The sequence below is a fragment of the Pezoporus wallicus genome, unplaced genomic scaffold (genome assembly GCF_028554395.1).
Source record: "Pezoporus wallicus isolate ANWC-B61680 ecotype Strahan unplaced genomic scaffold, APGP_CSIRO_Pwel_v1 contig_9942, whole genome shotgun sequence".
Lineage (NCBI taxonomy): Eukaryota > Metazoa > Chordata > Aves > Psittaciformes > Psittacidae > Pezoporus > Pezoporus wallicus.
The window spans coordinates 150,696-176,677 of NW_026641239.1; the positions used below are offsets into that span (position 1 = coordinate 150,696).

At 53.2% G+C, this 25,982-nt stretch overlaps 3 protein-coding genes across 13 annotated transcripts in view; 1 reads left to right on the forward strand and 2 right to left on the reverse strand.

Moving 5' to 3' along the window:
• The window catches only part of PITPNM2 (phosphatidylinositol transfer protein membrane associated 2), a 131,892-nt gene extending 121,752 nt beyond the window's left edge, over nt 1-10,140 (forward strand). For all 10 annotated transcript variants that reach the window (XM_057422610.1, XM_057422614.1, XM_057422615.1 and 7 more), the window contains 8 exons: nt 1,008-1,156; nt 3,131-3,247; nt 3,983-4,099; nt 4,461-4,609; nt 5,263-5,412; nt 5,502-5,685; nt 6,955-7,083; nt 7,315-10,140. In XM_057422610.1, coding sequence (XP_057278593.1) covers nt 1,008-1,156; nt 3,131-3,247; nt 3,983-4,099; nt 4,461-4,609; nt 5,263-5,412; nt 5,502-5,685; nt 6,955-7,083; nt 7,315-7,653 — 1,334 coding nt within the window. In that variant the 3' untranslated portion in view covers nt 7,654-10,140. The remainder of the gene's footprint in view (nt 1-1,007; nt 1,157-3,130; nt 3,248-3,982; nt 4,100-4,460; nt 4,610-5,262; nt 5,413-5,501; nt 5,686-6,954; nt 7,084-7,314) is intronic.
• A 1,625-nt stretch (nt 10,141-11,765) lies between these two features.
• Nucleotides 11,766-17,474, reverse strand: ARL6IP4 (ADP ribosylation factor like GTPase 6 interacting protein 4). Of its 2 annotated transcripts, none has more exons than XM_057422624.1 (6): nt 17,384-17,474; nt 15,448-15,650; nt 14,775-15,113; nt 14,196-14,313; nt 12,914-12,983; nt 11,766-12,728 (listed from the first exon to the last, which is right to left on the reverse strand). In XM_057422624.1, exons 2-6 carry the CDS (start codon nt 15,635-15,637, stop codon nt 12,672-12,674), a joined length of 774 nt encoding a protein of 257 aa, XP_057278607.1. In that variant the 5' UTR covers nt 15,638-15,650; nt 17,384-17,474; the 3' UTR covers nt 11,766-12,671. The 2 variants fall into 2 exon arrangements, with proteins under 2 accessions (XP_057278607.1, XP_057278606.1); XM_057422623.1 differs by having other exon boundaries at nt 14,196-14,304; nt 17,384-17,452.
• A 1,344-nt stretch (nt 17,475-18,818) lies between these two features.
• OGFOD2 (2-oxoglutarate and iron dependent oxygenase domain containing 2) lies at nt 18,819-25,232 on the reverse strand. Its single transcript, XM_057422625.1, has 7 exons — nt 25,031-25,232; nt 24,898-24,954; nt 23,101-23,211; nt 22,030-22,129; nt 20,511-20,635; nt 19,780-20,037; nt 18,819-19,094 (listed from the first exon to the last, which is right to left on the reverse strand). The coding sequence occupies exons 1-7, from the start codon at nt 25,151-25,153 to the stop codon at nt 18,819-18,821; spliced, it is 1,050 nt and encodes a 349-aa protein (XP_057278608.1). The 5' UTR covers nt 25,154-25,232.
• Nucleotides 25,233-25,982: the final 750 nt, after the last annotated feature.

The following is a 25,982-nucleotide window of genomic DNA, read 5'->3' on the forward strand; positions in this document are numbered from 1 at the left end:
CAACGTGCATGCAAACACAGCTCCTCCTTTACTCTCTTGCTCTGATCCATCTTCTCTTTTCATGGCTGCTTTTCCAGGCCGGAGCGCACGGGGGTTGAGGACTCCTCACTGCTAGGAAAGCAGCCCTATCTTTGGGATGTGAGGCTTTGGACTGAGCCAAGCTCATTGCTAGGAGGTTGGACAGGATGTGTGCATGGGCAGAGTTGAAGTGTGGTGGTGTCCCATGGGTAAACAGTGGCTGTTGGACACTTGCGTGCAAGTCATTGACACCCTGAGGGAGGAACTCTTCTGTCTTGTCTGTAACCTTCCCCCTCCAAGATCCCAGTGAATAAAGTCCCAGCTTTCCCAGATCCTTTTCTTGTTGGCCACTGCAGAGGCTGGGCTGGATGTCTCAGCTGCCTGCAGTGTGGTAACCCAGGATGGTAACAAGGACTTGCTGGGGACTGCCAATCCTGGCAGCATGTGCCACATATCCTGCCTTTTGGTGCCTTTTAGCATCTCACATGGGCTCCCACTGTTCAGATCCTCCTTAGTGTGACCAGTATCTGGATGCTATTCCTTGGTGAAAGCTAAAGGAGTTGGAAAACGGGGCTGGAGATAGCCTGGGCATGTCTTGTGGTGGGCAGAGCACACACATCCTTCCTCCCACAGCTCCAGGGAGATGCGTTTCTGCCTTATATATTGCCATGTGGATTCCCGTTGCACATGAGCCTTTGACCCCTTCCCCATGGTCTGGACTAACAGCTGATTAATACCTGCCCTCCAGTGCCTTCCTGTTTGTTTAAATAAAGGAGAGTTCAAGTGCTGGTGCCCCTTTATGTTCCTCCCTTGGTCTGAGCAAACACTGAGCCCTGGGTTGGTTGTTCCCTCTTAGCAGTGCAACCAGCCAGGGAGCAGCCTCCCGGCGTACCTGGAGTGAGGAGCCAGAGCCTTGCAATACCATTTGTGATGGAGACTGCGCAGGCATGTGAACCCCCTTTGTCTGAACAAGGCTTTCTTGCTTCTAGTTGCTGCCAAGTGGTGGGGAACCAAGAGGATTGACTACGCTCTCTACTGTCCTGATGCTCTGACGGCTTTCCCGACGGTCGCTTTGCCGCATCTCTTCCATGCGAGCTACTGGGAGTCCACAGACGTTGTCTCCTTCCTGCTGAGACAGGTACAGTTGTCCTCCCTCCCTGACCTCCATTGGGCTGAACAATATTTTAGGCTGGTTTTCCCAGTGCACCTTCCATAACTCTCGTTGATGCTTAGAAATGAACAAAACCCCTTTGCAACTGCAGATCCATTTTCTTCCACTTCTTTTTGTTCCTCCCCTGTGTTGTTAATGGAGCTGCACATGTGCAAACCTCATGGACATGTGCTGTTATACCTGGTTAGTTTGGGCCTGGGTTTTATCTTCGGAGCAGGTTTCAGATGGGCTCAGCAGGGAGCCGTGGAGTGAGCCCAGGGCTGTTTCCTATCCCATCACAGTGGCATCACTTGTTTCTTGAAGTGAGCTGTTCTCTGCGTGTGCACATTTGGATCTCATGTCTGAAACTTAAAGGAAACTTCTCAATGTAGAAATAAAATTAGCACCAAATACAATGAAACCAAAAGAGAAGTTGTGCAGGAATTTGACATGAGTTGATCAGCAGAGTTTGGGGCTCCATTTTTGCTTTGTAACTTATTGTGGTCTCTAGGAACTCAGACCATCGTCACTGCGTTGGGATTTAGTCCTCATTCCTCCAGTACAAAGCGGTTCTCCTGCAGCTATAGGTAAATGGGGATTGCTGGTGTCTGGAGTCTGACACCTCAGATTGGTACTATCTGTGTTTGGCCTGAGATTTGAATTTACTGTTTCAAGTGAGGTTTTCCTAAAAGGAATACTTTTCCTTCAGTTCCTTGGGAATGAGGCGTTCTTTTCCTTATGAAGTACGAACCCCTCCAGGGAAGGGTACTCTGAGTATGGAAATGGAAAAAACAGAACTAAAAGCAACCCTGTGGATTGTGCTGCCCACTTTGGCGCTTGGCTTTGCTTTGTGTTAGCTCAGCTGTTGAGCCGTCCCTGCTCCTTTCCAGCCTCCTCGACTGCAGCTCTCAATTATTTATGATTCTGTTGGCAAACTTGCTTTCAGTGCTGCCTTCCAAATAGTGTGAGAACCATAAACAAGAGACGTCAGTGCTGGTGGCAGCTGAGCAGTGGTGATAATCCAGGGAGACCCTTTCTTCCCACTAGTATCTAGCCCAGCAAGACATCTGTGTGCTTGCACAGACCTTGATGTGAAACCCCAAACCCGCATCAAACTCAGCCTGAATTATGCACGAGTGGGAAGAGTCACAACAGTCTCAATACAGAGAGTGCTCCACTCAAGAAACAGCCAATTACTCAGGATTCAGCCCAAACCTGGGCCTGTAGCTTCGTATCTTGGGGCTTGAGGTACCCCTCCATCCATCCAAAGCTTGCTGGTGGCTGTCTTGAGTAATCTGGCCCACTCCCATTCTCCACTGCCTGACTCTGCTAACTTATCTCTGCCTTGAGACCAGGGTCTTTCTCATCTCCTGTCTTCTTGCTGTCCTTCCAGAGCACCACAGTGCTTCTTCCCCTATTAAGGACTTGTTTCTAATTGCCTTTGAAAGTCATCTCTGGGCAAGAGCAGTCCAAAACGTGTTTAAATAGAAATAAGAAATGAACTGCAGGAACAGCATCTGTCAGCATGAGGCCAGGCAGAGCAGTTGGTGCTTGGTCTGTTACAAGAATGGCAGAAGACTCGTGTTCAAAGGAGACCAGTCCCTTGCAGACCAAGGGGAAGGGACTAAAGAAAGCCTGGAGGAAGGGCAGATACTTAAGTGCAGAACTCATCCTGCTGTGTTTGAGTCAGTTTTGTACCTCCTGACAAACTAAATAACCTGCATCCCAGCTGGGCTTACGGCAGTGCTGGCCACAGGCTTTGCTAGTTCAGAAGAAACCCCTTGTCCTTGCAATTAAGGGAGCAGCCTGTAAACCCTGCAGGCTGACAAGGCAAACAGCCAGCAGGCAAACCCAGGCACTGCTCGTACCAGTGCTGGCTTGGGAGATGCAGGACAGTGTGGGCAGGAGGAGGGGGTCACTGTGCCAGTGGCTGATGTCTCCATGGAACCCATCCTCCTGCAGGTGATGAGGCACGAGAACTCGAGCGTGCTGGAGCTGGACGGGAAGGAGGTGTCCGTCTTCACCCCCTCCAAGCCCCGTGAGAAGTGGCTTCGCAAGAGGACGCACGTGAAGCTCCGGGTAAGGGTGGTTTTGGGGTTGCCTCCGTGGCAGGAGGCAGAGCTGTGACATAGAGGGGGTTTGATCTGAGCTGCAAGAAAGCACTGAGGGTGGTGAGCGTGGGCACGGCTGTGTCTGTCCACAGCAGGGACAGAGGATCATGTTGTACTGCTGGTATACATTAGTGATTGTGTTCTACCTGCAGTTGTGAAGGAGTGACCTGAAAGGAGTGACCTGAAAGGTCTTTACCAGCAAGGTCTCCTCTTGGCCTTGAGTCTGTGTAAAACATAGAAAGCATTGTCTGGGAACAGAGAAAGAGATGGAATGTCTTTCTGCAAGACCAACGATGCAGGTTCTTTACTCAGTAAATGCCGTTTTCTCCCAGTAAAAGTCTCTGATTCCTGCAAAAGGACAATTCTCTGCTCGAGCTGAAATGTCAGCAATTTTCTCTGGCAGATATTTGTGTTGCCTCTTAAACCCAAAGTGTAAGAGCTAATAGTATGAGAATTGCAGCTGCCATTGAAATTGACTCTTCAGCCACGTACTCTCAAATCCACCCCATCAGTGGAAGGCAAGGAGCATCCCCTCTGCCACAGGTCAGATTCCTCTCTAAAACTGAGAGCTGTGAGTGTGTTAGAGGGAGAAAGGCACTCTAATTTGTCTGGTTGTATTTGGCATTTCCCTGTGAGGCTGTCCATCACTGCAGACCTTTTTCTTTGTTGGTTTGTGTTCCTCTTTCCCTCTTGACTTGTGCAGAACGTCACAGCCAACCACAGGATAAATGACACCATTGCCAATGAAGATGGGCCCCAGACCTTAACTGGAAGGTTTATGTATGGTCCATTAGATATGGTCACACTCACAGGAGAAAAGGTACTGTGTCTGGTATGGGATTGTGCACCATGTGGGGGACGGGGACAGAAGTGGTGCTGGTTGGTGCTCCCTTGGTCCTGATGGGGTTTGTTACCTTTGCATCTTGGCCACATTCCCCCGCTGAGACTTGCGTGGTGCCTCCTACCAGGAACGGTGTTCCATCATGGGGGTCTTCACCACCAAGGCACCAGAACTGATGGTTTGGTGCTTCTCAGCTCAGATCTGTGAAGTGCAGAGGGTGGAAGCAGGACCCAGCCCTGCTGCTGACCAAAGGGGCATGGGTGAAGGTCCCCATGCTTGTCCTGCTCTACTCATCTGTGCCTTTGATGCTGTTGCTGAGCCAGCCTTGCTGCCTTCCCAGGTGGATATTCACATCATGACCCAGCCACCGTCAGGAGAGTGGGTTTACTTTGACACCGAGATCAGCAACAGCAGTGGCAGGATTTCCTACGTCATCCCTGAGAACCGGCGCCTGGGCATCGGCGTGTACCCTGTCAAGATGGTGGTCAGGTACCTTGGGGTGCTGGGGCTTAGTTTGCAAGAGGAACAAACCAGGAATTTGATGCCTGTAGAATATGATCCCTCCTTATAGAGCAGCTCTGCTTGTTGGGTGGGTTCAGAGCCTGGTTTGCCAGCAATAGGGATGAAGCCATTTCAATTTTACAGCTGTAAGAGGAAGATCCCTGTTTTTATTCCAAGTCCTGCATCATCAACAGCATGGTGATTGAGCTCCCGTTGCAGGAGCAGGCCTTCTGCACCACACATCTATGGGCTCATGGTCTTCTGCAGAACTGCCCAGCTGGGTGTATTTTAAAGACCATAAAGTTGCCCTTGAAGGACAGAGCTTTGTACTGGTGATAATTCACAGCCCAGGGGTTCCAGCTCAGCTCCAGTTGCTGGTGTCGAGCTCTGGAACGGGGAGGAAGGGAGCATCTTTGCAGTGGTGAAGCCAGCAGTGGTTTTCTGCAGGTGTTTTTGAGTCACTGACACCATGGCTCCAGAGTACTATTTCCATCCCCACTTTAACACAGAGGCCTCATGCAGTGCCCATCACTGGTGGTGCCATCACTGCTACATCCCTTGGGCCAGATTTGGTTGCTGCTTTGGGCTCGCAGTGCACTGCAGGATATCTTGATGCCTATAAGTGCCTCTATCCCTCTCAGGGGTGACCACACGTATGCAGACAGCTACATCACAGTCCTGCCCAAGGGGACAGAGTTTGTGGTGTTCAGCATCGACGGCTCCTTTGCAGCCAGTGTATCCATCATGGGCAGCGACCCCAAAGTCCGCGCCGGAGCCGTCGACGTTGTAAGGTCAGCAGCAGGGCTGTGGGACAGTCTGTGTGGTTTACACTGGCTTTGCTCTAGGTTTGCAAGCCATTGACTTGTGCCTTTCCTTCTAGGCACTGGCAAGACCTCGGCTACCTCATTATCTATGTCACGGGCCGCCCCGACATGCAGAAGCAGAGGGTGGTAGCGTGGTTAGCACAGCACAACTTCCCCCATGGCATCGTCTCCTTCTGCGACGGGCTCGTCCACGACCCGCTGCGGCACAAGGCCAACTTCCTGAAATCCCTCATCACCGACGTAAGCCACAGATGGGCTCTGCTGAAACGTGATCACAGCACAGGGTTTAGATTGCTCCTCGTCCAATTGCCCCTGTCAGCACCAGTCTCTTGGCAGCGATGTGACCTGCAGTAGAAGATTAATCTGTTCATTTTATTTTCAGCCTTTTATGGCTCTACAGAAGCGTCTACGCTGTCAAATTGTGTCATCTCTGCTCAGCACTGCTCCATTTCATGCTCCACCGGTCCTTCCAACGCCAAATGTCTGATAAAACAGAGGCTGCAGTGCCTCCCTTGCCCATATGTGCACTTTTCCCACCTGTATGGTGGCTTTCTGGCTTCCCATGGTGTACCCAGCAGCTCTGAGAGCACATGGAGCTGCTGCAGACATGGCCTTGCATCACGCAGCCATGATGGGAGGCTCCACAGAGCATCTTCCCAAGCGTTTGATCCCTGGGAGTTCTTAACCACACTCAGCCCAGAGCCTCAGAAAAGCTCCAGATATAACAAAGGGGTTTTTCTGCCTGGCAAGGGAAGGAAGTGCCAGTGTCCTGAGCACTTGTGCCTGGCCTGGAATAGCAGGGAAGGCCCCTCGTTAACTCTCTTGGGCCCTTGTTTCAGCCTGAGACACAGTGGTAGGAGAAGCTGGCCCTTACGTGCTGCCTGCTCTCCCTTACCCTCCAGAAGAACAAGTTTGTGACCAGGGTCAGAGATTTCCTTTTCCTCTCCTTGGCCTGCCTGTGGCTTTGGGGGCAAAGCCAGCTGGTCCACGGTGGCACCAGTGTCCACTTTCCCCTCCAGCTCCTAAGCCCACTAAGGAAGCCTTAGGAGCTGCTCTCTGCTCAGAGTGGAGGCAGGCAAATCCCTGGAAAGCAGCCTATTTTCCTGCCTGTCCCTTCTTAAAGAGCAGTGTCCGTGCAGCAGCATGGCTGGTGGAGGGGAACACTCCCCACTAATGAGTACTGCAGGGGGTTGCAGATTGTTCCTCTCCCCTCGACAAGTCAGCAGTGAAGTGTGTGGTGTCTCTGCCCCCCACAGACATCAAGGGAAGGCTGTGGATCAGGAAGCAGAGATGTGCTTTGGTATTGCTGTTACTCCTCTTGTTCTGGCCTGTGAACATCCCCAGCTCTGTTAATTAGTGCTTTGCACAGCGGTGCCTTCTCCAGCTGGGAACTTACATAAGTTACTGACCTGAGATTCCCACAAATGCTATTAAAAACCAAAGCCCTGCCTGTTGAGCAGCGTGGGGCTCCTGCATGTGCTGACCATGTGTTGCTTTCTCTCCCTGCAGCTCCACATGAGGATCCATGCAGCATACGGATCCACTAAGGACATCTCTGTGTACAGCTCCATCAGCCTCCCGCCCACCCACATCTACATCGTTGGCCGACCCACCAAGAAGCTGCAGAGCCAGTGTCAGGTAGGAGCCAGCTTGTCTGAGTTGCCAAGGGTCTCCCATGGGAGGGCGATGGGAATTTGGTCATCGTCGGTGACTGAGGTCGTGTTTGCCAGGAGGATGGAACCGTCCCACGTAGCAGGGCCCCAGAGATCTGTCTGAGCGGTTCCATGCCTGGAGGACCCGCCACGGCAAAGGTGTTTGGTTGTCACTGGAGATGTGCCTAACCCTGCCCTCATCCCTCTTATCCCGCAGTTCATCACGGAGGGGTACGCGGCCCACTTGGCCCAGCTGGAGTACAACCACCGCGCGCGCCCTGCCAAGAACACCACGCGCATGGCGCTGCGGAAGGGCAGCTTCGGGCTGCCCAGCCAGGCCGAGTTCCTGCGCAAGAGGAACCACCTCCTGCGGACCATCTCCTCCCAGCCTTCGGCCACCAGCGCCGGCCACCGCCCCGAGCGCACCCAGAGCCAGTCCGACGGCGACAGGGAGAGGGACAGGGAACGCAGCCAAAGAAGCATGAGCATCGCCACGGGGTGCTGGGGCCGGAGCGCAGCATCCCGCCTGGAGTCTGGCCTCCTGGGGCAGAAGTAGCCAGGCCGGAGCCAGCGACTGTCGGCTGCAGCCACCGGAGGAGAAAACAAAAGGAAAAGAGGGATGAGGCCGGTGTTACGGGCTGGAAGGGTAAATATGGTGCTACTCTAATAACATCATGGTATTCTGGGAAGAGATGGGATGGTTCCCGTGCAGAATGTGCAGGCCTTACAGCGGGAGCGTCAGGTTTGTGCAGCATGAGCCCAAGGAACAGCTGGAAATTGGGGGGGGAAGTCTCCAGGTCAAGATCGCACTCTCTCCTGCCTCCTTCTCTTATCCAGGTTTAGTGACTGTAAATACGTGCCTCCTCGCCTTGTTAGCCATCGCTCCGATATGCGTGACCGAGTGCTGTCCTCAGAGCCACAGGAACAGGGGATGAGGCTGGGGAACTTCTTGGTTGTCCCAGGAGTCAGACTGCTCTGCTGGTACCAGCACGGGGTGGGCTTGGGGTTCGGTAACGCTGTTTCCTGGCACAGACGTCCCCAGGCAAGGGATTTATCATGGGCTGTGCCAGGCAGAGCAACCGAGAGCTTTACCTGTGCAAAGAGCTTCAAGTGCAGCCACTTTCTCAAGGAGAACGTGCAGTGGCAAAGCATAAAATGTGTGGATGCTGTTGGTAGGGGCAGAACGTCGGCAGATTCACACCCAAAAAAGTGGGGTCGTTACTGCTAGTACTGTTATTTTTTAAAGAGACCTTTTAGAAGCCGATGGAATTCAATGCATTGACCTATTAAAAGAGGAATCCAAGCTATCTTGTTTGAGCTGTTACAAACCTCAGACACTTACTTTGCTGTTAGTCTCCAGATATTCTCGCTATATATCCTTTCTGACACTAACCACCATGTATTGGGAAGCAGCTGAAGGCACTCAGCAGCTACATTGCGTTGCAGTTCTGCTCAGCCAAATGCAGGGTCTGACTCTCTCAACACCCACCTCTGAGACGATTTCTTCTTCCCAGGTTCTCTCCGAGTCCAGTAGCAGCTTTCATGGGAAACCAGATCTGCTTCTTTTACCTGTAGTTACTGAACTGTAAAACCTCATTGTTTTTTGCACTGATGATTTTTAGAATGGAAACCTGTTACCATCTCATGTAGCTACACCCAACTGTTTGTAGTGCATGACAATGAACTATTGCTAAGCCAGGGTGTGTGTGTATATATTATATACATAATGTGCATATACATATGCACACACACACACATATATATATGTATATATTTACAAAGGATAAAACCAATCTGTGCAGAAGTTTTCCCAGCAGTAAGGAGACTGTAAGGAAGCGTGCCAACATCAGGCAACCTTAAGAAAAGGCCATATCTTATAATTCCCTGGTGTGTTTCTCAGTGGACGTGCCTGAGCTGATGGTTTGTGTGCTGCTGGAGCGAGCCAGGGCTGGGTGCATGACAGAGGGGAGCCGTGGGTGTGCAGGGCGAGCAGCACAGAACAGCAGCAGTGGAGGAGAACAGTGCCTAGAGCGAGGGCTCACCAGAAGCCCTTTAGTCCTGTCCCTCCTGGTCAGCCTGGCCCCAGGGATGGGTCCAGTTCCCTCCTCGCACACACCTCTCGGGGCAGAGGGGCACTCACCCCGTGGTGCCCATTTCCAGGCTCCAGTTGGCCTCTTCCCATGGAGATTTTATAGTCCTACCGAGCTCCCCGCCTGCGTGTAACCAACCCCGCTTTCCCCTCCACCCTTCCCTGTCTTTATATCACTTTCTACTTCTGAGGATCTTATTTGTAACAGAGAATTTTGTAGACTGGCTGCTTCATTTTATTACCTGTTTCGATCCGAAGTGCAGGACGGCCGCACTGAGATACACAGCACTGTGAATGCTGCTCTGCTCACTGGCTCTGCGCCACGGTAGGCAAATCTTACCCCATCAGACACCCGAGGCAGATCTCGTGTTCGTGGTGCTGCGGGGTCGAAGCGGAGGCGGAGGGGGGACAGTGCTGAGCTGCTGCTGGAGCACTGGAACCCGCTGCCCACCCGCTGCCCACTGCAGCTCCCACGTCCTGCAGCCTTGACTGCAAACTGTTTAAGCACTTCTCTTTGATAATGATTCAAGTGCAGAATGTACCTGATGACTTTTGTTACCGAAAACTGACTTCCCTTCCTGCCGACTCGGTTCAGCTCTCTCCGAATGTACATCCAGAGCTTGACTGGGTTGAAAACCAACCTGAGTTGTCCCAGCTTTTTGCTAGCCGTTCTATCCAACAGATGCCATCTGAGTAGGAAGCCAAGCCACAAATCCATCCTGTGAAGTCACCAAACCACATCACACAATAATCCCTGCAAATTTGGATATGGCCTTTGCAAAATTCAGCTGCCCTCCAAGCCCACAACCGAGGCATGGTCTGTACATTACAAGATGTTCACATTTTCTGATGTGTAGATAGTGTAAAACAGAGGCGAATGTAAATGTTCAACATAAAAAGTGGATATATAAAATTGAAAGTTATTTATTTATGTAGAGGAAAAAAAACCACAAATGTCTGGAGGGACTGGAACCTTCAGGGTTTATTAATATTTAAAAATGTAGCTTTTTTGTTTCAGGCATTATGTACAAAGCAATTATTTTATGGACCAAGTTTAATGTAACGTCAATGAATGCAGAAGTGCAATATTATACTCACCTCTCCATCACTCCATGTTTTAAATGGCTACTAACCAGTTAGACTGACAATCATAGCACCTCCGTCCTCATCCTTTGTTGAGCTTCTTGAAACTTGCCCGGGTCCTTTCCCTGGCCCCCCATCTGTTGCCATTGTATGGATCCAACACGGAGAAGCAATTGTAGAGCAGGACCTTTATTGCTGCAATAATACCAGAGGAGGTGGGTGTAGTTACCAGGAAACACACCAGTAAGTTTTCCTCCACCGATTCAGTCCATCACAGTCTCTACATCAATCTATCCTCAGCCGCCCCCATCTGGCACTCATCTATCTGAAGCAAAGATCAACATGCTACTCACTCAAAGAACAATAGCAATAGTTTAACTCTGTGTTTATAACCTGTTTGTTCCGAGCTGTTTTGGAGAGCAATGCATGTGACCCGATGCCTTTCCACCTGTATGGAAGAGGATCCATCTGGATGCAGTGAGGGAGAAGATGACTGTATATTCCATAAAGGGGCACTGTCAGGTTTAAAGACCTAATCTTCCCTTTTGTTACAAACCACTTGTTTGCAATGAAAAGAACCCCAAGTTTCTCGTACTCCTTCCTCCCTTCACCGTTGTCTGCGCAGCCCTGGGTGCGACCGGCGACGGTCGCGCTGCTCCTGCTGCAGCCCACGTCGTGTTCTCCCACACGAGCACAAGGCAGCCCGCGCTGCACAGGCTGCCTCAGCCTTCCCTTGTTCTCCATTGTTTCCATGGGAATCAAACTTTGCTGCGCAGCTCAGAGGTTTTATAACGAAAAGCAGCTTTTTGTATTACTGCGCTCTCGGGCCACACTTTCTACCTGACGCTGTCCCTTTAAAGTCCTTTAAGAGTAAAAGGAGCCCGTGCGTTCCCTCCGGGGCAGGCTGCTGGGCTCCCACATCCCTCCGTCACGATGAGGCACAATCCTGATACCAAAAACGTTTACAGTGTCCGATACGCGAGCCGAGAGCAGGAACCTAGCCAAAGGGTGACGACCGCCGTGCTTGCTGCAGCAGCCCCTTCTTCAGGTATCGCCACTGTTTGCTGCATTTCCTATTAGTTCTAGAAGCCTTACGGTCCCCTTCCCTGTCCTCCTCAGCACCCTCTCTGCCTGTTGATACCCCCTCGACCGTCGATTTTATATTCCGAGGATGTTAGTTCTATTTTTCTTTATAAAAACTTGCTTTAGGGGTAACAGAGGCGAGCGGGGAACGCCGGAGGCCGTGCCCGAGGGCGCTGGGTACGCCCCTGGGTGTACAGCACCGTGCCCATGACTCGCTTGTGTGTGACAAACCCTTCTGTACGACTTCCTTCTCCTCCCTGCTGTTCGTGCATCGTTCCAATGCCTGGGTGTGCTTTGTGTACAGTAGCATTGTGAGTTACACAGATTAAAGAAATGGGAAGGCTCTCCTCTGTCTGCCTTTTTAATGGGGGGGTGGGAAAGACTCTAGAAACAGACAAGTCGCAAAACCCAAGTGAGCAGGCGCCAGTTTAATGGGGTTACAGCCATGAACAGAACATGGAAACCGTGCGGATCAGTCCTGCAGGACCCATTTGTCCTTTAATCCTTTTGTTCTTTCTGGGTGTTTTACAATGGGTAGGTTTTTGGAGTTCACAGTGGGGGAAAGGCTGGCTGTTTGCTTCACAGTGCTCATGGGCCTAAAGAAGCCCAAAGCCCCAGTGCTGCCCAGGCCTTGTGCTGTGGGGAAGGGACACAAGTTGCATGCAGGGACAGCAAGGCAAAACCACCCCCCTGCAAAGCACCCCAGATGAAGCTGCAAAGGCTGAGTAAAGCCTTGGGGACACAGCAAAGGGTGGCACTTGAAGGTGCGTGAGCAGAGCCATGCAGCAGCACAGCTGCTCCTCTCTAAGCAGGATTGGCTGAGTGCCTGCAAGCCTGCAGCACCAGGTAAGCACAGGCCATGCGGATGCAGCAAGGGAGGAGCCATGAGCAGCCCTTGAAGGTAAAAAGCAGCAGCTAGCTGCAGATTTTGTGGCCCTGGAGCACACCTTGTACTGGCCACAGCATTGGCTCCCACCTGCTAAAGCCCAGAGCTGAGGGGCAGCAGCTCCTTGAGGTGCTCAGCACCAGTGAGCCCATCCCCTGGCTGCTGCAGAGCTCCAGCCTCAAAAGGGCAAGCAGAGCTCAAGGACATCACAGCCACGCTGGCCTCAGTCAGGAAAGGGAGGGGAGAAGCTGTGTACTGGGAGATGCACCATTAAAGTCGCTCTCCTTCCCAGTCAGTAACTTACAGAGCAGCTGGAAATGCCCCTGGGGAAGCATCTTGATGTGGTGCTGTCTGTGTGGTCCAGAGGCATAGGCTCACACTGGGGCCGGCTCCAGCACAGGACGGGCTCCCAGCACTGCTGGTGCTTGTGTGCTCACTGCAGCATCCCCGTCCTCGCCTGGAAGCTCAGCCCGTCCCCTCGGGTGGCTTGCTGCAAAGGGGGAGACACGGGTGCTCACCGCATCGCCTGCCCCAGGAGGAAGGACCAAGAGCACCCACCCGCTGCCAGGGCTCAAGTTTGTCCTGGCAGAGCCAGGGAGGAAAAGCACCACCTCCAGGGGCAGAAGGCCCCCGGCTGCACCGACCCTCTGCTCATTGGCAGCACGTTCCCATTACCTTGTTAATCTCCTTGTGTCTCTCCTTGCTGACGATTTCTTCCAGTACTTCTCCATCTCCCTTAATAAGCCTGGAAGACAAGCACAGGCCACGGACCGTGAGGACCACCGCCAGCCACGCTGTTTCCCAGATGGTGCTGATCCCCCCGCAGGCAGTGTTTTGCCACCAGCTCCTTCATAGAGGTACATGCCCAGGACCCAGTGCTGAGCTGCTGCACCTCCAGGTAAGGCCAGCGATGACCCCATCCCTGAAGTTCTATTATGTGACTTCCGTTGCTTAAACAGCATGTCAGGCTCTTCCATGGCTCTTGAGGGACTGATGTCACCACACTGCAGCAAGGACAGATGTGGTCCCACAGAAATCAGCCTCCCCCTGCACAGGGCACCCATCCCTGCCCCAGGCTTCACTGGCACCAGCAGCAACCCCAACCCCTACAAAACCTCTTCTTTTGTCACACAGGTTCAGGTCTGGTCCTGGCTGCTCCAGGGACGTGCTGAGCCATTCAGAAAGAGGAGCCAGGCTGAGCCTGAAAGGCAGCCAGGCCAGACCAGAGAGCATCTCGCTGAGCAAATCCCAAGCAGCTCACACCTCCAGCCATGAGCAGAAACTTAATTGTCTTCATTACATGCCTTGCAGGGAACTGACCTTTGTTCCACACCTCCCTGAGCCCCGCAGGCTGCCTTCTATTTAAAGACTGGACTTGTCATTCCCAATTCTCCTCAGCGCGGTTTTTGCTGCTTGCTGGGAAGATGCAGTTTATTAAAAACTGGGTCATTTCTATTTGGCAGCCAAATGAACTTGGGTTCAGTGTTGTCTGCAACCCCAAGGGGCACACACACCCTCCTCACCTGCACCTCGGTGCTAACTGGGGCCAGGTGCAGGAGGCAGTGGGGTGAGGAGGAGTCAGTCACCCCCTGCTTCCTGTTCTGCCCCCGTTGCACAGTCCCATTTAACAGGGACAAGCTGAACTTGTCACAGCACAAGGAACAAACCTCCTGCCTCCAGGAGCAGGGTGCTCTGTGCCGCCATCCCACAGCTCCTGGCTGGGACACAGCCTGGTGCTCCTCGCATGGAGCCGCAGTGCAATTTGGTGTCAAACACATCACTTTTGGGGAGGTTACAGCAGGTCTGACGGGAGGGGGTCTGTGAGGGATCAGCCTTTGCTGCTCAAAGGGACCTGGGTCCATGCATGGTACTGCAGTGCCATGGATGGGCATCCTCCAGGACTCAACCCACATGACATGGATGTGTATGGAGAACCCGTCTTCCCCAGGGATCATACCTGGTTCTCCCTGTTTCAGGATCCACCACTCTCCTTATGACGCTCTGCCTCGCATCCCATTCTTCCTTTGTCATTGGCTTCATAGCCTGGATTCGGGACTTTTGTTCATCTGTCAAAACTGGAATACATCAGTTAGAGCCATGACAGGGGCCAGCTCCTGCTGAGGGGCACAGCACCACGCCTGAACAGTCACACGTGCACCAGTTTCCTGGTGGTCCTCGGGGTTCAGTGATGAACCATGCACAGGAAGGGCCACTTCACATCCCAAAGCCAGTCCCAAAGCCAGTGTGTTAGTGCTGACTGTGTCCTTCCATCTGGCACCTTTGCCTCCCGCTCACATCTATAAATGACATCTAAACACAAAGCAGTCTTTGAATGTGGCCCCTTATGTTTGCTTGAGGTGGCCTGAAGGTGGCCACGGTTCATAGGAGGGAGGAGAGCCTGGGGCTCCTCCCTGTGCACAGCCCTGCTTTCCTCAGACACCCCACACGCATCCCAGGAAGAGCATTTTGTGAGCATCCTTCCCCAGCAGGATGCCTGGGTGCACTGGCTTCAGCAGGAGGGAAACACCATCATTACCTGGTCCAGCGTCCACCAGAGACTCCTTCTGCCACTGCTCCAGTGAGGGGCCGGGCACCACTTCTCCCTTGGCTTTCTCCTCCTTAGCCTTTTCCTTTGACTTCTTTTTTGACTTCTTCTTTATTCTCTTCTTCTTCTTCCTCCTCTTGTCCTTGTCTTTGGCTCGCTTTTTTTTGCTGTGTCGACTCTTCTTTGTTTTGGAGTCACTGTCACTGGAGTCACCAGAAGAGGAGCTGGAGGAAGAGGAAGACGAGGAGGAGCTGGTGGATGAAGATGCTGGCTCAGAAGAAGAGGTACTTGCCTTCCTCTTCTTTTTGTCCTTTCCTTCCTTCTTCTTTTCTGCAGTATGTAAGAAGAGGTTGAGTGCCCTGGCCCTGCAGCAGCAGGGATGCTGCTTATCCCCTGTCCCAGCTTGGTTCCTGTCATGCCTGAACAGCAAAGGCCGCAGCCAAGACCCTGATCACATCACAGAGTGTGGAGCCACACCACCAGAGCAGCACAGGACGGGCTGCAGGGCTCTGCACTTGTCAGAACCAGACTAAAACGGGCACAGATTGCACAGCAAGGGGGCAGACACCAATGTGGCTAAAACCAAAACCCTCTTTTCCCACCTAGGCCCTTGCTGCACCCAGAAAATGGGGTGAAAGCAGGGGGTCACGGGCCTCTCCCCCACCTTCCTTAGCTGCTGCTGAGCTCGACTTGTGCCTGTGACACCCAGATGTCCGCTTCCTCGGAGGGGAGCTGCTGCCCTGCTGCGAGTCCTTGCTGCTCTTCCTCCTTTTCTTCTCCTTCCTCTCCTGTCTGCTCCGTGAACTGCTTTTGCTCCTGCTCCGTGACCGCTTCCGAGACTGGCTGTGAGCCATGGCGCACCAGCCCCTGGGGGAACAGGGATTCAGTGCCACAGGGAGACCACCCTCGCCCAGCAGCAACACACCGACAGCCCCATACACCTTATAACCCAACCCTGAACCAACCAGCCCTCAAGCCCTGCTCCTGCTCCACTCCCTCTCTGCTCTTGCTGGGCAGCGATAGCTCGGGGTTACCCATCACACAGCCGTGGCCAAACTGAGTTTCACCAACCCACAAAGCAGAGCCCTCAAAGGAGAGCTGGGGCTGCACAGGGACAGCACTGACACCCCCAGGCAGCCCTCGCCTGCCTTGGGACAACCATCCCCATGCAGGTTTCCTACTGGGAAAAGCCCCCACCAGGTTTTCCACGTTCTTCTCGTGTTTGTCCCTAGATGGGTTGAATAAGAAGGAATCGGGCTGAGTCCCACTCAGGGAGCTAAGCCCAGTGTTTGCAGTGCTGTGCCATATGGATGACCCCCAGCAGCCACGGGCTGCCCCATGGGGCTGGGAGCTGTGGGGAGGACTCAGCACCCACAGACGGGCAGCTCAAGGTGCGATGGATGCTGCGGTGCCAGGCAGGAGAGCAAAGCATCCTCCCCACACCGAACACTGACTCAATCTCCCATTATTTAAGGCACAAGGCAAGGGCAGGGATGAATTTTTAACAGCCCAATCTGCTTTTGGAAAGCACATTACACATGGAGCTGCGACCCCCATCCATCAGCCCCCCGGGTGCCAGCAGCCACAGGCCAGAGATGCTGTGATGGATGCTACCACGCTTCATTAATTGCATGTTTACCACCTCGGCATTCCCAAGGAACAATTTGCTCCCAGGTGACTCACACCTTTGACTGATTTCTAAGTGGAAACCTCAACCACAAAGCAGAAGCCCAAAACAACCAAGGATAAGCAAGGAAGTGTCTGAGGATGAGCTGTTCACCGACACGCAGCCAGGAGCCATCCCTCGCACCAGCACCTCACAGGTGGGATCGTGTTTGGGTGTTGGGTCTGCTCCATCCATGGCCATGGCGACAGGACCCGCTTTGATACGATGGATGTGGAGCTGGGTGCAGATGGAGCATCCCGGGGTGATGCCGTGGGAAGGGGATGAGCCCCAAATCCATCAGAGCAGCAACACGGGCTGGTCATGGCCTGAAACTGGGGTCCTGCCTCTGCCCTTCCACCAGGTTCATGGCCATAGCAAGCTGCTCCTCCTGCCCCCAAAGCTTCACCCGGGCCCAGCCCTTGGCTGGGAGCTGGGAGCCTGGCTGCTGCAATGGGAGAAGCAGCCCCTTCTCTCTGGCTCCAGAACAAGGAGCCTGCTGCGTGCTGGCCCTTTAAGAGCTCAGCCCCAGGTGTTCTGGCCCTTTAAGAGCTCAGTCCCAGGTGTTCTGGCCCTTTAAGAGCTCAGCCCCAGCTGTGCTGACCCTTTAAGAGCTCAGCCCCAGGAGTTCTGGCCCTTTAAGAGCTCAGCCCCAGGTGTTCTGGCCCTTTAAGAGCTCAGCCCCAGGTGTTCTGGCCCTTTAAGAGCTCAGCCCCAGGTGTGCTGACCCTTTAAGAACCCGGCTCAAGGCGCGACCCCTTTAAGAGTGCAGCTCTTTAACAGCCCCCCCCATCGGGAGCCACCACAGCGAGCGGGCCGCTCTCCCGCTCATTCCCCCCCTCCCCGGTGCCCCCGGCCCCGTTGGACGCTCCGGCCCCGCCGTAGGTAAGAGGAGGGCGATCGGTAAGGGGGAGGGAAGGAGGGAGCGCGGACTCACCACGGCCGGGCCGGGCCGGGCCCCGCCGGCACCGAGCGGAGCACCCGCCGCCGGCTCCGCGCTGCCTCCCCACACACACACTTCCGGTCGCCGTGAGCGGGTCCGACCGGAAGCCGGGCCGCGCTCTTTGGTTCCGGGACCCGCCGGGTCCGGGCTGGTCTCAGCTTTCAGCTTCGGTTTTGGGCCAAATTGGGGCGGGTTGGGAACCGATGCCGTTTTCTGCTGAGGGAAACAAAGACTTCATGTCTGGGTGTCTTGAGCCCAGCCCTTTGGGTCCATGCACGAACACAGCTGGCTCCCTTCCCCAGATGCAAATGGAATGGGGTTTGCTGATGAAAAGCTCATCGGTGCTCTGTGCTAATGGCATCCCCTAAAAAACACAGCGGGAAGGTTCAAATCGGCACCTTTTGGCCCAGGCGCTGTAATTATTGCAGGTGAATAAATGAAAAAGCTCCTTCTACGTGCAGCAGGGTGCGTGTACAGCAAATGTATTCCATTAATGTCCCATAGAGCCAAACGCAGCCTCTAAAACAAAAGATATCTTTAATATCCTTTAATTTGGTCTGTAGAGGCTGTGATTTCAACAGTAAGACAAGGAAAGCACTTGACCCTCCTAATATAGAGCTGTTAGAGAGGCTTGATCCCAAAAAGAAGCCTCAGGCTGCACCCTGGTTATTTTACACCTCCACTTGCTCACGTAACTGAAGCAAGAGATTTAAGTGTATGCTCCTGCCTTCCTCCAGCAAGCGCTGCTGAGTCGCAGGGGGCTCCCCAAGCTGTCTCCAAAGCCCGTTTGTGCTTCCTTTGTAAGGTTCACCCTACCTTTGAAAGGGCAGTTTCAGTCCAAAAGAGCTTGTGGAGGCCCTGGCATCCTCTTGGTCACCCTGTGGGGTGAGCGCTCCCTGCATTGCTCCTGAGGGATTGATTTGTCTGGCTCAGGTAAACCCCTGGTGAGGATGATTCTACGCTGTTCCCAGCAGCCCACTGTGCATCGCCTGTATCTCACTTCTGAGCAGTTCCTTTGCTGTCACTTAGCAACTAAAAGCTCTTCCCTGGATGCTAAGGACAGGGCTTTATTGCGCTGCTCTTTCCCACTTACAGCAGGACCCGCGATGCTGCTGTTGGCACTGAGGTCTTCACAGAGGCCAAACACCTTTGGGTGCTCTCCTTGTACACCTGACAATACTTACAGAGCCTCTGCAGTGAATCCGTGTCAAGTCTTTGTGTGTCTCTCAAGCAGTCCTTCAGCCTGAGTGTGAGCCAAGCACCAGCTCTTCCAGCTCTCCAAGCAGGTGAGGCTTCCCTAACCCAGCAGGACCAGGTTTGCACCGCTTCCCAAGGTGGTAAAGCGCTCCTTACGTGACTTGTGCATCCATCAAAGAGTCTGAGAGGTCAGAAAGGAAACTTGGTCTGAAGAATTCAGGCTCTATCATTGCTACCCCAAGGAACAGAGATCCACAGTTCCGGGCACATCATCTTTAAGGGTCTCTGTGAAGCCATCTCCAAACCCCTCTGCTTCCACCAGCTCAGGTTTCTTGTTGCACATGGGGCAGAGCTGGTTGCAGATGGCAGACGATCTCATCCAAACAATGAGGTTCCAGCGTTCCCCGGAGGCAATGGGAAGCGCCCCATGGATCTGCCCTCCTCGGTGTAACAGCCCCTGGGCTCCCACGTGTTCGATCTCTATGTACTTTGGCACGGGGGTAGGATCCTGGAACAGGAAATGGAGGTGGATACAGCATCATGCCAGAAAATCCCTAGCAAAACAATGCTCAAACACTTGGAACTTGTACTTGTGACCCCTTCACCCTCAGCACCCAGTGAGCAACACGGAGAAGACTCGCTGCACCTCTGGAATGCAGCCGCTTCAGTGGGGGCTTGGCAGCAGTTTAATACAGTTGTTTCCCCAGAGGGAATTTAAAGAGAGAGTTTCAACCAAAAACCTGTTTCACCAGTGTATGGGAGCTTTCACCCCTCTTATTGCCAGGAGTCCTCTGGAAATAGGGGCTACAGATTTAAGTCTCATCTGAAATAGATTCCTGCTTGCTTTCTCAGCACCTCCCTGCTCACTGTTTCAGCTGTGAAAGGATGGGCTGGTTTGTTCATAGAATCATAGAATAGTTAGCGTTGGAAAGGACCTTAAAATCATCCAGTTCCAACCCCCCTGCCACGGCCAGGGGCACCTCCCACTAAACCATGCAATACTGGTAATGTGCTTGTAGGAGAACAAGGGCTCCTGTACAACCAACGTTTTTAAATAGGGGGAAGGAACAGAGCAGGTCTGACTGTCAGAAATTAAGAACTGTTTTATAGCACACACTCAATGCCTTGAAACTGGGGGGATGAGGAGATAGAGGGAAATAGAACCAGGGTGCAGATAGGAATATACCGAGTACCTGGCTGAGATCCCCAAAGTACAAGTTGCCTTCTGTGAAGTCTTTGCCCAGTGAAACGTTTAAGGTGACTTCTGCATTGTCATAGTGAGAGCTCAGATCCAGATCTTCGTGCAGTGAGTACTTGACAACAAAGGCCTTGTGGCTGTCCAGGCAGGCACCCCCCAGGTCGGGATAGAGCAGCGCTGTTATGGGCCGCAGGTATTTCTCACGCAGGGGTGTGATGAAGGTTTCATCCATCCCAAGTTCATTTAGCAAAACCTGTCCCAAAGAGAGGAGATGGGAAGAGCTGATCAGCTACATCTGCTGCTTCAGCAGAGCTGTCTTGTTCTCTCCTAACCCTGCTGCTTGCTCAGATAAAGAACTTCAGAGCAAAGGCTCCAGCTACAGGCAAAAGGAGGAGGATCAAGGTGGAAAGTGATGGGGAAAAGACAAGAGTAAGATCAAAAGCTGAGAGTTCTTTAAAAACAGACTCCTTGATTTAAATGGGTATTGCTTTAATACAAGGTGCTCTTTGCTCTGAGATACCAACTCCCATCCCCTTTCCCTGCACGCCCCTGTCCTTTTCTCTGTGTGACACATTCCCTCAACCCCTTCACTTCAAGGGGGCTGTATTCAAACTGCACTGTGCTCAAATTACAGGCATTTGGAAGGGAAAGGAGCATGAAGTGAGGAGGTGAACGGAGTCTGCTTGTGAGCACTCCCCCTAAAGCACAAGAGACAGTGAGTCCTACCCCATAGTTATTCATAGTGTTGGGCCTGCCTTTAGGCATATCCGACTGCTCAAAGTTCTCCAGCTCATCCACAAAGGCTTGGCAGAACTCCTCTGTGAACACTGGGAGACGATAGATCCTCTTCTCTGCCAAGAGAAAGGAGACACAGGTTGCTGGGGAAAATAACAGGCGAGAGTGTTCTTGGCTGTCGTGCTGCCTGACAGGGAGAACGCAGGACCCATGTGCTTTGCTTTGTGCTCAGCCTGCTCAAAGGGCTGGAACCATTCCCTGGGATCAACTCTGGGATGTGCTTCTGGTTTTTCATGTTGGGCCCTCGTTTCCAGGCTTCCCCATCCAGCCAGGATGATCCAAATGCTTTCTCTGTGTGCCAAGGAAATGCTTTGAGAGAGTCTAGAGGGAGGGCAGTGAACCAGTGGCTCATCACAGGCACCCAAATGCAGCCTCGTGGAAGGAGGAGGCTGCTCAAGGTCACTTGGGGGATGTGGGATTTTCTCATCCAGTGCCAGCCTTCTGGGAAAACCAAGCTTTCTGATCTGCCTTTCAGGGTAGAGCCCTAAAGGTCTGTGTAAGGGGAACTCGGTATTGAGGATACAGAAGCTGAGGTAAGGACAGCATGGAAAGGCTGTGAAATCGTGCCTTGGACAAATCCAGCAGCCCTGCACATACACAACATTTGTGTCTTTCGTTTTGCCTGGAGAAAAGGAAGCAACTTTGCAACTTTCCAACTTCCCATCCACATTTTGTTAGCTTTCCTGGCACAGAGGGAGCTTCACAGATGCCTCCAGGGAAGTTTAAAACCCAGATCCCTTTCTAAAAGCATGAAATCTAGATAGAAACAGTTTCAGCTCAGACTAACCAACAGGGATTGTCTGAAATGGTAAAGCACCTGGGGAGGGAAAACCAAGCTCCTGGCGCTAACTGTTCCTTCAGCAGGCTCCCCTGTGAGGCTGTGGTACAAGCAGAACCCCAGCCCTGCTGCAGGCTGCAGCCTCTGACGAGACATCAGCAAACTGGGACTGGAAAAGCAGAGAACAGCATCTTACCCAGAGCAGAACCATGCACAAAGCTGCCTCTCCAGAGGTGCTCATCAAGCACAAAACAACATCCTGTTTGTCGCGGCTGTGCATCACATCTGAGCTATTACAGACAGGACTTGAAACCAGCTGTGAGCACTGCAGCTGCAGTGTCACACAGGGGGATCATAGAATCACAGAATGGTTAGGGTTGGAAAGGACCTTAAGATCATCCAGTTCCAACCCCCCTGCCATGGGCAGGGACACCTCACACTAAACCATGTCACCCAAGGCTCTGTCCAATCTGGCCTTGAACACTGCCAGGGATGGAGCATTCACAGCCTCCCTGGGCAGCCCATTCCAGTGCCTCACCACCCTAACAGGAAAGAATTTCTTCCTTATATCCAATCTAAACTTCCCATTTCAGTTTTAACCCGTTACCCCTTGTCCTGTCACTACAGTCCCTAATGAAGAGTCCCTTTGTGGCTTTGTGTTGTTTTCTTTACCTGAGAAGGACTCGAGGTAGCGCAGGAGGCCATGGAGATGAGCATCCGGTGACGTGCAGTATCTCACGATTTCCAGGAAGTCAGGGGACAGGAATGAATCCTGGCATCAAGAGAAGGATGAAAATACACAGAAACTCAATTAGTCTGTAGAGCAGTTTAGAGCCCATCAGGGAAACAGACTTCCAGGCACATAAATAGGTAGAGTCTAGGGAGCAAGACTGATGACAGTCACACCTGGGTTACTCCTATGGCAGGATGTTACTGGTGTTTTTCTTGACGCTTTAGGTAAGTTGCTGCTTGCTCTGGTTCCTGGGTTTGAAGTGTAACTGACCAGATGTATTCTTGGTGTGACAGAAAAGAGCCCGGCTCACATTATGGACTCCTAATAGGTAAATGCAAAGTTGTTCCTAGTAGATTTAGCATCTTGTCATGGCCTCAGCACACCAGTGACTATGCTCTGTGTTAAGCACTCCCCCACACAGATCATGAGAGACAACAGCAGAACAGACAATGTCAGAACTTGTCACTAAAGGATCACGGGGCAGGAAATCTGCGTGGACTTGTCTGTGCATTGCTGTTGATCTGTGGTAATTACCCATCTGGGAAGCCTTGGGTCTGGCAAACGTGAGGATATGCAAAGGAAAGACAGACTACCCTGCCTTTGTGGTGGGGTGCATATGTGCAAGCAGCCTGCTGCCCCCCCTTCAGCTGACAGTAACAGGTAACGTGTGTGTTCAGCCCATAAGGGCTTATTTCTGTGGCTGTTCATTAGACCCCCACTGACCCTGTTGGCTGCAATGATACTTTAAATTACTAATGGTATTCTAGGTACAGCTGGTATTCTGGTGCAGCTTCAATGCAGAATGACCCTTATCTGGCTATAGCCCAGGTGGAATCTTGCCTGGAGAACACGCTGTCCTGTGAAAGCTTTAAATTTAGTCTTAATATGCTAGAGTTCAGCTTTAATTCAGCCCCGCTTTAGCACTGAGTGTAGTGCTGAGGAGAAGAGGGCTGCCTGCAGCAAGAATAAACTCCTTTGGGTGCAAACCAGATTCCAAACACACTGCCTACCTGCAGAGTGTACACTTCTGGGTGTTTTCTCTCGTAGCACTGTGAGATGATGGCTTTGCGTTTCACTGACTGATGAATTAACCCTCTTCTTCTGGTCACTTCTGCCTCAATCTACAAGTGAGCAGCAGAGGATGCTGTTAGAAAGTCAAAAGGGGTGACTAAAACAGTACCAGGAATGTACTCATTGCTTTAAACCAGTTTTTTTAATTCCAGGCACCTCTGGGAGACAGGGTTTGCCTTTGCTTTGCTGCAGTCAAGACAAGGCCAATAAACAGCTGAAAAGCCAAATGCCCCAGAGGGATTTGAGACAAGTTCTCATTACAGATGGCTTGAAAAAACCAACTGAAGTCTGTCTCTGGATGTGTCACATGGAGCTGTGAGCTTTCAGGCCTTTCAGGCATTCAGATACCTCCCGGAATGCCAGCTTAAGAACCTGGCTGATGTTCTGACAATACAAGTGTTGTCCAAAGTAAAGGCATTTGCTGGAAGGAAGACAGGACTTGTCATGGAGGGATTACTGCAAAGTGTTGTGTGGACACGCTGATCTGTCACTGCAGAGGAAACAGCTGTAGCAGCAGCTGATTCAGACAGTTCTTCCTATTTAATAACCCTCTGTGAGATTAGTTTATAACGTTCCTTGGGGGGGGGAAAGAAGGAAGGAGGGTGTGCTCCCGATCCCTGGTAATGTGGTTAGAATAACACCATTTTATAAGAGAAGCAACCATTCTCTGTCACCAGGGGGTTCATGTATTCATTCCCTTTTCCCTCATTATCAGCCCCTGAAGGTCCTGTGAACAAATCAGATTTCTTCTTCCCCTTCCTACCAGCCTTAAGGTTCCTGGCCACCAGGATTGCTCCTTTCCTTACTGGCCTTGAGGGCCCCAGATGCTGCTGATCTCATCACAGAACAGGGAGGTCTAACAGCACCCACAGCAGTGCCTGTAAATCAGCAGCTACAAGCCCTAAGTGGGGAAGTTGGGCTGGGTTTGCTGCTGGGCAGTGAGGGCTGTGACCCTTCCATGGTCAGGGATACCCCCATTGTTGTCTGCTTCCTCTGAGGACTGACTGACTTGCACTGATTTATATGACATTTGAGTCTACATTATGATGGTTATAGAGAGACACGAGGCCATGTATTCGTATCCGACCTGACCTGCAGAGGGTCTGGGTGATCAGAAAGTGAAGTTAGAAAGCCTCCTTTATGATCCAGGAATCCAAAGTTCAGCTGTGTTATAAACTGTGCTTATTGCGCTGCACTGATTCTGTTTGCAAGCATTCTGCGCCATTCTAATGACGAATTCTTTACTGCTCATAACACCCTGTTAAGAAAATGACACTTTAATTGCAGCTATGACTTGGTGCCGTCATCATCCCGCCAAGAACCCCTAAACGCCCGTCCCCTCAGCGTCGCTGCAATTAGAGCCGGCTCCGTGGCCTCCAAAGAAACAGATTCCTCCTTAAAGAGCGCCCTGGGGGAAGAGTTCTTCCCATAACCTCCTTCCGCAGACCTCGCGTGAACCCAGCCGGGGTGATCCCATCTCACGACGCCCATTAACAGCGATTAACGAAAGACCGGGCGAGTTAAAACAAACCGGGGCCCACACTGAGAGCTGGGAGCGGCCCGGGAGGACTCTTCAGTAACGTGTTGAGCGCTGCCAGCGCAAACCCTGCCCTGACCGCAGCGGGGAATGCGCTCCCTCCGGCGCCTGCCCATCCCGCTTCCATGCGGACAAGGCTCCGGGGCCCACGGCCCGCTCCGGGGGTGAGGGGGGGGGGTTAAGGCCGCACCGAGCTCACCTCCCTCAGGGCGCCCACGAAGTCCTCCTCGCTCCGGCAGCCCCGCTCCCGCAGCGCCTGCAACACACGCGGCCCGTCAGCCCGGCCGAGGCCGCCGCTCCCCCCACCCCACCCCGCACACCCCCGCCGTTACCCGCCCGTAGTCGCGGCGGAGCTGCCGCTCGTCCCGGTACCGGACGTGCAGCCCGTAGCGCCCCACGAAGATGTTGTCGGAGAAGAAGCAGGCGCAGGCCAGGAACGGGCGGCCCGCGGACATGTTTCCCACCGGCGGATGGCGGCGGCGGCACCAAGTGCGGGTCCAGGCCTCAAACGGCTCCGCCGTGCCGCGGGAAGAGCCGCTTCCGGCCGGGCGGAGGGCGCGTCGGCAAATTCCGACTCGACAAATAAACGAAGGGAGATAAAACTTGCCCGTTTTCTCCCTTTTTATGCTGGTTTTTGTGTCATTTCGGTGCCGCGTCACCCCCACCCCTTCCTTGGGTTGGGGGGGGACGGGGCCGCACTTCCACACCGCGTCACCCCGTCACTGCTGACCCGGCGGCAGAGCCGCCCGAGCGGCGCTGACACCGCAGCGGGCGGGATCGGCGGCTGCCTCTTCTGACCGGGGAGGGAAGGAGGCGCTGAGCCCGCTCGGGGTTCAGGGGTGGGTTTGCGGGGTTGCCATTTGCAGACGGTCCCTTAGGAGCCACGGCCGCACCACGCCCACTCGCGGGAGCCCGTGCGAGCGCGGCGGGGCCCGGCCCGGCCCGGCCCACGGTGTCGATGGAGGCGGCGCTGGCGGTGGCCGAGGAGGAGGAGGTGGTGTCGGCCGAGGCCTGCGGCCACGGCAGCAAGTTCGAGGACATCTACCGGCTGCTGGCCGAGGGCTGCTTCCCGCCCAGCTTCTGCTCCATCAAGAGGAAGAACCTCAAGCGCTACGCGCAGAAGTTCGTCGTTGACGGTGGGGGCACCGCGGGACAGCCCCGAGGCGGGGGTGGCCTCAAAGGGGGGTGAGGGCAAAGGGGAGGCCCCTAGAGCGTGGGGAGAACTTGGAACCGCAGCCTGGTTTGGGTTGAAGGGACGTCAGAGCTCAGCCACTTCCATTCCCT